The sequence below is a fragment of the Cupressus sempervirens genome, chromosome 8 (genome assembly GCF_028749045.1).
Source record: "Cupressus sempervirens isolate cs-2001-9-10 chromosome 8, ASM2874904v1, whole genome shotgun sequence".
Lineage (NCBI taxonomy): Eukaryota > Viridiplantae > Streptophyta > Pinopsida > Cupressales > Cupressaceae > Cupressus > Cupressus sempervirens.
In genome coordinates, this window is record NC_143125.1 from 474832106 (window position 1) to 474845068 (window position 12963).

General features: G+C 33.5%; 1 protein-coding gene across 4 annotated transcripts in view; it reads left to right on the forward strand.

The window, feature by feature from the left end:
• Nucleotides 1–12963, forward strand: part of HDA15 (histone deacetylase 15) — a 229724-nt gene that overhangs the window by 139043 nt on the left and 77718 nt on the right. For all 4 annotated transcript variants that reach the window (XR_016355616.1, XR_016355615.1, XM_089798132.1 and 1 more), the window contains exons 8-11: nucleotides 8492–8615; nucleotides 8803–8928; nucleotides 9126–9176; nucleotides 9262–9330. Coding sequence is in view for 2 of the 4 variants with exons in the window: in XM_089798132.1 (XP_089654258.1) it covers nucleotides 8492–8615; nucleotides 8803–8928; nucleotides 9126–9176; nucleotides 9262–9330 (370 nt within the window). In the remaining 2 variants the exon portion in view is untranslated. The remainder of the gene's footprint in view (nucleotides 1–8491; nucleotides 8616–8802; nucleotides 8929–9125; nucleotides 9177–9261; nucleotides 9331–12963) is intronic.

The window sequence follows — 12963 nt, forward strand, 5'->3', positions numbered from 1 at the left end:
ACCTGAGTTTTCAATTGACGCTAGAATTGTGATGTCAATGCCCGTTCGCCTTCAAAAAGTTTTGGGTTTCCCTCGTTGTGCTCTTGGCTGCTACCTACACTGTCATCTATTAGCTGGCCCATTAATTTTCCTTCGCCATCAACACTTTGTCACTTCCCAAGTTTCTATCGGCAGTCGCACCAAATGTTTACTGCTATGGTATAGTGAACTAATGCATAGTATAGATAGCAAGGAATACAATACAATAGAAAACATTGTAATATCAGAGAATTGCCAACTTCTTAATTGATATTATATTCTTACTTCAAACACACAATCTTACCCAGAAGCAAGAATATAATATCATGGATTGTGGAAATTTGTTATCGTTATTCTTAATTAATGCTAAATAAAATTATATCCAAGTGTTCTGACTCCACAACACACTATGACTACATATGCAATGATTGCGATGCTCTATTCCATTTGAGGGAGTACAGGTATACACCGAAGGGGGTACGAGGTGAACCATTGCAACCATTAGTACCTACCTCTCGATAACACCAACAAAGATTGTTATCTCCTGACAACAACTTATGCACCGAATGCATTGCAAGTTACAAACATGAAGGGATACTAATGACAAGTTCGAGTTTGTAATAATAAGTCATAAAGCATGAAGAACAAGACAGGTCTAGTATAGGGGAGCAACGATAACCTAAGTCAAAGGATCTTGGCAAGGATGTTACAATATCGATTAAACAGATCAAAGATATAGAATTCATATAGAATTCAAAGCAAGCGCTACTCTCAGGTATGAAGTCAACAATGAAACCAACTGTAGTTGTGAGTAATGTATGAAGACTTTACTGTGGCCCTCATGATATCAAATCACCAAGGCAATGATTTGGAGAATATTGTCTCTTAGACCCATTTGTGTTAAAAGATGTTTGGTATTCATTGATCACTATTAGTATCAATAAGTCTTGTAAAAAGATTCGCAATGATATATTCTTGTTAGACGTCCCACAGACTCTTCAAAGGCTTGCATAGACCAATAGATTATATAAGAAGAATGGCCTCATCGAAAAACTATCAAGGAGTAACAACAGCTCTGATTATAGGAAAAATCTGAAAACTAATTGGTTATTGAATAAATTAACACAAATCTAATGGTTTAGGTTTAATCTGCTGACAATTATTAAGAATATTCACTAATGATTATTCTATAAGTAAAAAATGATTTCATTCTCAGTGATGGCTATTTATTCTCCATCGATACTTGGATGTTGTGTTTATTTGCAAAGATATACGATTATACATAGTATTGTATTGTTCGCTGTTCATGATAAATATACATATCACATTTGTTACTCATTAACAAGTGTTGATAATGATAAGCAAGGTTGACAACTATTCGTCGTGCCTCTTCAACACTTATATATATCATAGCCGATCAGCTATGAGAGGCATGATTGATATTTTATTTTATAAGAAAAGTTCCCTTGTGGATTCTGCTCGTGCAGAGCAGTTGGTTGCTATTGCAATTTCTCATATATAGTGCAAGCATTATTATTGCAAATTAGAGAGACCACTATATAAAGAACATAAACATATTTGATATTTCAGAGACGGCTTGCAGATTGCATTATCTATACTAAGAATATCATAGAGGGTATTATTTACCACATTATCATCCTATAATTGCAACATACATCATATTGTATGTTAGAGACAACTCACAAGATAATGTGCATATTCCATAAATATATATTGTTTGAACTGCCAAGTTATTATTACAATCACAACATTGATCGATTCATTGTATTCCATTGTAGCATTGTATATATAATTTCCATCTCCATTACATAATTCATTATAATTACAATTGTAAGTTGCATAATATTGTTGGATCATAATTCATTGTTCACTTCCAATATTATTGCATTTGTATTTGTTGGGTGGATATTTTGCAACCGACAATTTTGGGTAAAATCCAGTCACAAAATAGGTAGACCAGCCACAACGTGTGAGACAGAGTCTCTCCTACCTTAAAGGGAAGGCTCGCCTTTCTCACCGTTCCTTGGACCAACTCAAGGTAAGCAAGAAGTTGAGAGATTTTGAAAGGGTATTTTAATATTCTTTCCTCTTTAACTTTCAAAAAAGAATCCACTTACTCGTAGAGAAAGTAATGGGCAAGATGAAACCTCGAACTACACTTCTATCTAAAGATGTAAACGGTGATACCAAAAAACCAACACTATTTCAAAGGCTAGCTGAAAGTGTACTGGTTTGGCCCTAAGTCCAGTCTTAATCTATGCTATAAGAATAACGTTTACTATTGGGGCACAAAGACTTCTAGAAGTAAAGAATTCTAACTATTTTTGTAAATTAAGAAAGAGATACAAGCTACAGTCAAAGCTCCTAGTCTATATATCTCCACAACCGCTCCCAGTCAAAATTTCAGCTCCGATTAATTCCTAACGTTAAAATAATTATGAAGAATGCAAAAAAACATAATCAAAGGTAAAAAATGCAAATCAATGTCAAAACTTTTAACTTGCATTAGTCGCAATTGTACTCAATCAAAGTTCAGCTTCAATTGTTTCTTTTTATTGAATTTTTTTTTTTCAAAATAGTACTACACAACCAAAGTTATGCTTGCACAATTTCTTTAGAGCTTCATACATACAATAAAAGATGATTTTTACAATGAGGGTGCACTCCTTTATATAGGCAAAGGAGTTGAGAAAAAGGAGGAGGAAAAAGTTGGGGCAACTCAACCAACTTTGACTTGTTCAAACTAAACGAGAGAAACAATTGGATTACATCTCATTATATGTAATTGTATATTTTCATGCAACTCATTCTCTCCAACTACAAACATGAAAACTAAAGAAGGAAGAAGACGGAAGAGAGTTGAAACAATCCTAGGGATTATTTTGAAAGGCCTTGTACTTGATAATACAATCTCGAATGATCACAGGATCGAGAGATCTTGTATTTTGTGCCACTCCATTAACCTTGATAATCATGGTGTTGTGTCTTTTGATAGCCTCTGACTCTCTTTGATGAATTGCCCATTGTCATTTGAAAACTTGATGTGATCAAGCTTGTTCTCGTTCGACAGTTGTTGTGAATCCTCCTTTGTAGATTGACACATTTTGGAGTCTTCGACACTTTGAAAACCTTCTCAATTGTGTCCGAATGTAAACTTGGAACAACTTTCCATTAGGATCTTTAATTGTTTTTTTGAAGCAAAGCGCTTGGCACATTCACACACGAACTCAGGTTCTCGGGCATCCATTGGGAAAATGGAGACCAAATGAATTACTGCTTCCTGAGGATCAAAGCTTATCTTCTCGACGGAATGTCTCTGTTCAATGAAGAAGTTTTGACATATCTTGAAGAGTGCGCTACAACATGAAAATGAAAACATCTTCCATTGAAATTGGATACATGAAAATTTTGGGATTTGAGTTACATCGACGAATCTAGAGGGGATGAGTGTTTGAAGTATGGATCAGATACTTATGGAGCACATATGATGGCTGCAAATGAATCGGAATGCATATGTATTTGGGTGAAAAGGGCCAAATTTTAGACTCTCAAGGGTGGATTGCATGTGGGCAAAGATTTGCTTTTGTGGGTATGGCCAAGAATGCAAATTGGGATGCATATGGATACGTGCAAATGACGACTACGGTGTTTAAAAGTGTGAGCTTTTACCAAAATTAGGCTCTCAAGATGTAATTACATGTAAATTGATTTACATGTAAAATATGTAATTAGGTTTGGAGGATTGAATTACACGTAAGTGGGTTTGGAAAATGGATTACATGTAATGGCAGATGGGGAGTAATTGCATATGAATGGAATTGATACAATGTGCTTTGGCATGTGTTGGTGAAATGGTGTGATGCACTTGCATGGAAAGTTGGAAAGTGGAATGGTGAAGAAGGATTGTGGATTCTTGGGAAAGAACCTTAAGCTTTTCGAAAAACAAAACAACAAGAAGCAACAAACAAAAACCAAGCACAAAACAAAAACATACTTTTGGTTTTTGACTCAAACATGGCAAACACCAATCTACTTTCCTATGCAAATTCAAAATTGGAATTCGGGGAAATTGTGAACGCTTGAAGATGAATGTTTTCATCTTATTCAAAGAGAATTTGCACTTTACATGACATACACTTGGACACGTGCAATAACAAGCCCTAATATGCATGGAAATAGCAAGGTAAGCATGAATTAGTGAGCAAAGTTGAAAATGTCCACTTACTTGGAGACCAAAGATCCAAAATAGGAAGATTGATAGGTTTGAAGACGAATTCTCCTGCAAATTCAAATCCACAAGCAACCAACTTGACCCTTTCAACCTTGCAAATGAATCCGAAATGAGCGTTGAATGGATGTTTTGCATATTTAATATCCAAAAACGTGGTCAAAGACCATTTGAGGACAAATCGTTTTTGCCAAAAACTTCAAGAAAAACCCATTTTTATCAAAAACATTGTCTTATAGGGTCATTACATGAATTGTTTTGCTCCTAGAATGCAAAAATGTGATCTCCCTTGGTAAGATCATGCATTAAAATGCCAAAATGCCTCCGCTTTGATCAAAAAATGTGAGCTTAAAATGCCCAAATCTAGGCATTTTTCTCCAAAACACGGCTTTAAAATGACATGAAATGAAACATGTTTTGCATAGAAGTGGACGCCAAATGCATGGGAATGCACGAAAATGCAAAAGCGCCCCTAATTGGAAAGATTTCACACCATGGAAAGGGCCAATCTGGAGATTTAAAGCAAAATCATGTTCTTCAAGGGCATGAGCATGAATGTTTTGCTCTTGGAGAACAAAAACATGGTCTCATGATGCAATTACATGGGTTGGGAGTCCAAATGCATTCTTTGAGAAACATTACATGTTTTGAAATAACATGTCTTATTGCCCTTTCACGCAAAACACATTCTCTTAGGAGCTTTGCATGTTTTAAATAATATGCAATTGGTCTTTTATGTAAAACACACTCTTGGGAGGATTTTACATATTTTATAAGCACGCTTTTGAAGTCTAGATGCAAAATGCACTCTCGGAGGGCATTTGCATATTTTGAAATTTGTCAAAAATAATGTAGATAGTGCAAAAACACACTCTCCAAGCCTCTTTGCATATTTTGAAAATTGCATGTAAAGTCAATCCTTCATAAATGCACTCTTCGGAAGGCATTGCATATTTTGAAAATACATTTTTGACAATTTTGACTTTGGAAAGGTAAAATGTGGACTCAAGATGTAATTACATGTAAAAAAGATTTTTTATGCAAAATGGACTCTAGGATGTCCATTACATGCATTTTTAGTGCAAAATGCACTCTTGGAGATCCATTACATATTAACATTTAAATGGGTTTAAGGTTGCCTTTACATAACTTAAATGATCAACTAAGCACATTTTTAATTGATTTTTGAGGCAACATCACTTAATTGGGTCAAAAATAATATTTACACTATATAGTTTGATTTCTATGTGTAAATATCATTCAAAAAGTAATATTTACTTGGATGTTTTAAATTAAAACATGCAGTAACTCAAAATTTTAAATCAAACTACATAGTTAATAAATTTATTAAAGTGAAAAATTTAAAAAGCAACTCAACATGAAAATATAACATAAACTGCTCTATAGTAACTTAAGTGATAAAGTAACTTAAAAACATAATATAAAGTCAATTTATGTTATATTTTTCAAAAACTGAATCTCAACGTTAAAATATAGCATGATATTTTAAAATATGCAATTGCATCTTGAGGTGACACTTTTTGGGCGCTTAAATGGTCATATCTTTTGACTGCCAAGTCTGATTAAGCCCTAAGATATATTGAACAAAACTAAAAGACCAAAATCAAACAAACACATACTCAAAAGCGTGAAAAACGACGTTGAAGGCTTCAAAAATCAAGCATAGGCTTAACAAATAGAATAACTAAAAGGACTTGATGCAAGCCTTTAGTAAAAGGATTCATTATATCAATTGGGGTCGATTGATTGATCAATACTAAGCAATTAAATAATGAATCAACTCAGAGAAATTGAAAAAGTTGCCTTTCATCCTACTTGTATCATATTTCATTAGTGCACTTCCACTAAAGCAGGACAACATGTACTTTTCATCCTACTTGCATCATAATTCATTAGTGCACTTCCACTATCATAGCATTTTGAATTACCAGTCTTATGTCATTAACTAGCATTCATAATTCAATAGCCTAAGTCATATATCTGCATTTGCATTTGTTAGCTCATGTAGTGTTCGAGTAATCTGAAAAGGGGATCTTACAATCTATTTGGGAATCTGATATTTCTTTAAAAACCACCTCAAAACCTTTTCAAATCCACTTCAAATTGATGGATGTCAGTTTGCAAGTGTTTGGAAGAGTAATTTTCTCCCTTTCAGCAAAGTACAAGTGATGAAATGAAATCATTTGGGCCGTTGTTTAGCCTTTAAATACTCATATAAAACTGCGGAGAAGTTTTAATGATGGACTCGCTGACTTTTTGGCTTGAGTATAAGTGGTCAAAACTTGCTAGGCTAAAAAACTTGGTGATGTTTGCAAGTTGTCAAGTACTCTGTGAGTAGTCCATTTAGGGAAGTGCTTGTGCTGACCATTGAGGTGCCATTGGTCCTATCATTATAAACTCTATGACTCAACTTGCTCAAAACAAGATGTCCATAGCGCGGAAGGGGACCAAAGCTTAGTTAGTTACCATTGGCAGGAGGAGAAACCCTCTTCCCAAATCTTGGAGATTTCAAACACCTCCACAGTGCCATTTCTTTGCTATCTCAAAATTATTATGCCAAAGCATTTCCACTTCATTCTATGTGGTAAATTAAAATTATTTAATGTAAAATAATATCTTTTGACTTTAAATAAGTTATAATAAGTTAAAAATTTAATTAAAATCATTAAATTTCTTAAATATTACATATATTTGGTAGCATTTACATTTAGTGATGGTTAAGTTGTGTTGTTATTCTTACCATCAAGGTTCAAATCTAATTGGAGATGAGGTCTCCCATTTGTGGCCCTCCCCAGCATAGCTCTGGGTCAAAGCATTTATCCCCATTTTCTTTTTTAAACACAGACACACACACACACACATGATCGATAAGCTGCCGACGCCTGCATTTATTATTATTATGTTGTATTAATTATTATTAAGTGTTAAGCTTGAGTAGGCTTGAACCCAAGACCTCCCACATGAGAGGAAAAAATACATATATTAAATTGATATTATTAAAACTACAAAAATATTATTGTGAAAAAACCTAAATACAAAAAAGAACCTAAATTATAAATAGAAGGAAAAATGTTAAGAACCAAAGAAGAACAGCTGCTAGGCACTGAGGGAAAACTTTGGAAACTTTTGGTTACCTGCCAGTGGTTGCCCAATGGAAAGAATTGCCTTGGGACAGTGGTTTCTTACAATTTTTGCCTTGCCTTTGATCCAATGTTTTACTTCTGCTTATTTAAATACTTTCTGCAATTGTCGATTCCCCTCGCTGATACACTCAGTACTCACAAGACAGGGCTCTGCAAGACTACAAAATGTGGTTATGTTGTGTATTTTGACTTGCACTGGACATTGTTCTATATGACTTAAGGTAAACAGCCGAATATTAATACTATGAAAATGTATCTCAATAAAAATGTCAGGACCTAGTTACTATATAAGATATATTTTAATGAATTTTATGAGTTTTGTTGACGTTTGCCAAATTTTGAAGTTCAAGTATGATATTCATTGAACCCTGTGATTTAGTTTTCAGTCATTATATAAAAGCTGCATGTCATTAGTTTTAAACCGATTATTCAATCAAGACTTCATCATGGAATCTCATTCTTTGAGGAAATGAGATAATAGTTTTTTTTGGTTATTGATTGCCTTTCTTTCATGGAGGATTTGAGTTGTACCATAAATGTTTTTGTGTCTTTCTCAACCTCGATGTATAATCTGTGAATAGTAGGACACAATAGATGATATGGTGCTGAAGAATATGAGTTGAGCAAAATAAGTAACAATATTTGGTATCAGATTTTGAAAATTCACTTTGATGTATTTTATCACTTTTGTTGGATTCCAAGTTAGCTACCTTTTGCAATTTTGTGTTTATTATTGTTTTTACGTATTCTTGAATAATGTTCTGCAAAAAGGATTACACACAAGCAAAATGGAAAAAAAGGACCCAAGTTTGAGATTCTAAAAGTTTATTGTGACTTCTGATGATCCCATTTTAATTACCTTTTGCAGCTTCTGATTTTGGTATTTTTTATATCGTTTAACAAGAGTTTGGGAAAAAAGATGGTGGGTGAAGTCAATAGCATAAATATGCCCATTATATTGCAATTAGTCAGCTGAAGGAGAGCTGTTCTCAGCATTTGCTAAAACATAAGGATCATTTTTGGAATTCCATTGAGTTACATGATATTTTTTGTTGCACAGTTACTTCACTCCAGACACATATGCAAATAGACATTCAGCTCTTGCAGCAAGGCTCGCAGCTGGTATATGTGCTGACCTTGCATCAGCAATTATGACAGGCCAAGCTCAGAATGGGTTTGCTCTTGTATGTAGGAATTTTATTTTCATTTCAAACCAATCCTTTGTTGTATTCCCTCAGCATTTGTGCTACAGTTTTCTTGTTAACAAATCTCAATGCTTGTAGTTCACATTCCCAGATCTATGGAAAAGCGATTTTAAGTTGTGGGGAATTGATGATATAGCTACTTTTTGGTTCACTTCACTGAAAGCAGGTAAGACCTCCTGGTCATCATGCAGGGGTAAAAGATTCTATGGGATTCTGTCTTCACAACAATGCAGCAGTTGCTGTTATGGCTTCCCGTGCTGCAGGAGCGAAGAAGGTTTTAATTGTTGATTGGGTAATGAAGTGTGTTCCATTTTTCCTTTTATGCATCTATTATTCCTCCCAGGATACTATCTGGATTGTATTTAATTTTGACTATTTTTTGTGGTCGAATCAATTCAGCAGGATTAATAGGATTTATTTATTTTTGTTTTTCAAAGATATCAGTTATTAAAGTATGACTAAATTGCCCACTTTTGATTTCGTGTGCAGGATGTGCACCATGGAAATGGTACACAAGAGATTTTTGATTCCGATAAATCAGTAAGTCATGTGTAGCTTCCTGTGTGTTTAATTACCACAGAAATCAAGGAAACTTTGGACCCTCATCAATTGTTTTTATTTTCAGGTCCTCTATATCTCCTTGCATAGACATGAAGGGGGGCATTTTTATCCTGGAAGTGGTGCAGCAAGTGACGTAAGTAATTACTAGATAAATGTGAACTACATTGAGTTCCTTAACTTTTGTTGCAGTTTTGTTAGCAGAAGAAAGTTGAGGATTAACTGATTTTAATATTTTTCCTGTCTAGATAAGATATATAGGGTTTCCTTTGCCTGGACTGAACTTTGATAAAATTTAGCTCTGTATTTTGTTCATCATGAATTTATTTGTTCTTTATAAAATGGATGAAATACTATGTATCCAACCATCAAAGAATGAAGTCACAGATCACTGTTACACTAAACTCTTTCTCTATCTAGGTATATGTACCTTGCTTCCAGAAGGCTGCCATCGTTTTGGGTAACTTAGACCATGATTAATGGTTTGAAATTTAAAGTGACCCATGCAAAACTTTTCACAGCTCTTATAATTGCAGGAATAAAACCATAATGAATCTTTCAAAATGTACACAGCTGGTTTCTTTTTCTCTTTTCTGTCATTGCAAAGTGCAATGCCATTTTTTGGAAAGGCAGAATCTGTCTTATTGTACTCTCAATTCATACATTCAATCTGAAACCATCTCTATGGCATATACCAAACAGATTAGTGAAAATCAATTTTGATGGAAATAACTTCAAAATCAATAACTTCTAACTCTCCATATTTATGCGACAGTAATAAGTGATGCAATAGAATTTATTTTAGTGGATGTTCTTGAGTTCACCTCACAGTGTGATGGAATGATGGAACTCTGTCAAGTAGTGAATATGGAATTCCCAGTCAGAAATGTTTTTAAGTGCAAAATTAAGGTGGTTAAATCAAACACATCTCCAGGGTAGTGGAATTTGGTGAAACATTGGCGCGGAGGAGCGGTTGGATGTCGGGATGAGTTTTGGGTGCAGGAAAAAAAGGCCTCAATTTCGGGATGATGGGGGGATGACGACATGGAGGAGGGGGCGCTGCATACTATACATATATAACTTAAAATGCTAATGATAAAAAGATGTTTCAATATAACATCAAATATAGTATATTTGAACATAGCGAAATTTCAACATGAACAAGAACCGTTGAACATTTAACATAGTGACATATTGATATGATTGACGATTCATATAAAATAATAAATGATTAAATTGTTGTTGAAAAATTAAATATAATATATCATAGAAATGATCATGATTATTATGACGAGAGTAGCATGATGAAATGAATCATGATCAATATCAAAGTGAGTACAAAGTTGTACAAATGTCAAAACTGAAAATCATGTCAAAATGTAACAATTGGAGGCCTCTAATGACTAATCATTCCCCAAGCCAAAGTCCTTATCACTACAACTATTGGATTTAATATCCTCCTCATCAGGGTCCATCAAAGGAAGCCGACTAGCCCTATATTGGCTTTTTCTGCAGTCTCGTCCTCTAAGTCACAAGGTTCGAATTCAAATTTGAGTTCGATGACTATAAAATTCGAATGGAATTCGGCAAGAGAAAAAATTCAAAAAAAAATTCGAATTAAATTCACCTTATATAATTTTAATTATTTTTTTAAATATATGTAATATATCCCATAAATTATCAAAATAATTAAAATTGCCTAATAGATTTTAAAACTATAAAACATGATGACACATTTATAAAGTATAAAACATAGTATTTAATATATATTAAGTATAAAACAATTTTTTTATATCACATTAATTTAATAGACTGATTAAATATATATCTAATGACCTATTACTCAAATATTTTAAAATTTAAACAATCAATTATATTACTTAAAAAATAATATATTTTTTAAAGATTTCATTTATAATCAACAAATTTAATAAAACAAAAACTTATTTATAATGAATAAATATAATATATGTATTATTACATTATAAAGAAATAAACCTAAGATTCATGAATATTATTTCATTTGTTCTTAATAAATTTAATATAACAAAGAATTCATTTATGCATTACAATGAAATGAACCTAATAAATACATTATTAAATAAAGTTAACAAAGACTATTACATTAAAATAAATTTAACAAAGACTTTTACGTTATATTATTACATGAAATAAATTTAAGAAAGACATTTGAGGACTTCACGGACGCGGGAGCCGGAAAATTGCAGGCATAAGGAAAATTGTTGTAGAGCCTATGCACACTCGTCTACAGGAGCTCGAGATTTCGGATGTGCACACTCCACCGCTACAGGATTATACAATCCTTCATTGAAACCTCTGTTGAATCTTTTGTATTCATAACTCTTCGCATTTCAGGGCCAAAAAAATGGTTCCAAAACCCTATAAAATATGTTGCCAAATGCCTACAATAATAGTTTTTAAATATATACAGCAATAAAAAAAATTCCCAATTTTTGTTGGCGAACACTGACGATTTTCACTGAATATTTTAGGAAAAATTAATATTCGGCAAAATCCGAATCTCATGCTTGGGATTTGCCGAATCTTGTGACTTAGCTCGTCCTCATCAATCTGAGATGGATTCTCTGGCTTTACATCCCATCATGCTGTTGGGCTCTCTATGTACCCACATGTCTTGCAATCAACAATACACATGATGGAAATGATGTCATTAATGTCAAATAAATTGGACTATTCGGCAAAATCCGAATCTCATGCTTGGGATTTGCCGAATCTTGTGACTTAGCTCGTCCTCATCAATCTGAGATGGATTCTCTGGCTTTACATCCCATCATGCTGTTGGGCTCTCTATGTACCCACATGTCTTGCAATCAACAATACACATGATGGAAATGATGTCATTAATATCAAATAAATTGGACTAGAAGTGAAAGATAAATTTTGTTACGACAAGAACAATTGTTGAAAGAAATGTCAAACGCTAACGTGAGAAGCAATAGTGGAATTAAAGGACACAGGATATGCAGCAACTAAATAGAGAGACACCTGCCCACCAAATATCTTGAGATGCTGTCAAGAATCAAAGAACAATATTGATTCTCTTTTGAGAAGAAATTAGAAGTGGAGATTTCATTAACAACTTATGTATGTCATGTTTGCCATGTCACCAACAATCACGTTAGAGTTTGAATGGAGAAAAATAGACGTCGACAATGAAGTAATGAATTGATAACATGTTCCAAAACTGCAGAAATTCTTTATGTGGGATGTCGAGAGTTTGAAAGACAGGTTGTGAGAAAAGGACACATGAATTTCAATATCATAGAACATCAGAAATATAATAGTTAATTTGTTACCCTAGATATCAGTCACAAGAAATGGCTTCTATTTATGCAGAGGACAGCACATTTGCATTTGTCAATTGACAGGTCAACAAAGCCTGTCAAATAAGGAAATAAATAATTTTTTTATCATGGAGAAAAGCCATGCTGGTAAGAAAAAATTAGCAAGCGAAAGAAGATGCACAGATGAAAAGAAGGAAATTGAACTGGTTGTAATGATTAAAATCTGCGGTTATAAATAAAATGAAATAGTTAAGAGTTCCTATTAGGAAGAGAACAAATTTTTGAAGGCACGATAAAATATTATGGCTAAGTGATTGAGCATTAAATGAGAATAGTGATGAACTAAAGTTCCCAGCCATGAACCTATCAATGTCAGAGATAAAAACAATATTCATATGCCAATGCCATTATTTAGGAATTTGTTTTGCAAACAGCATGATTTG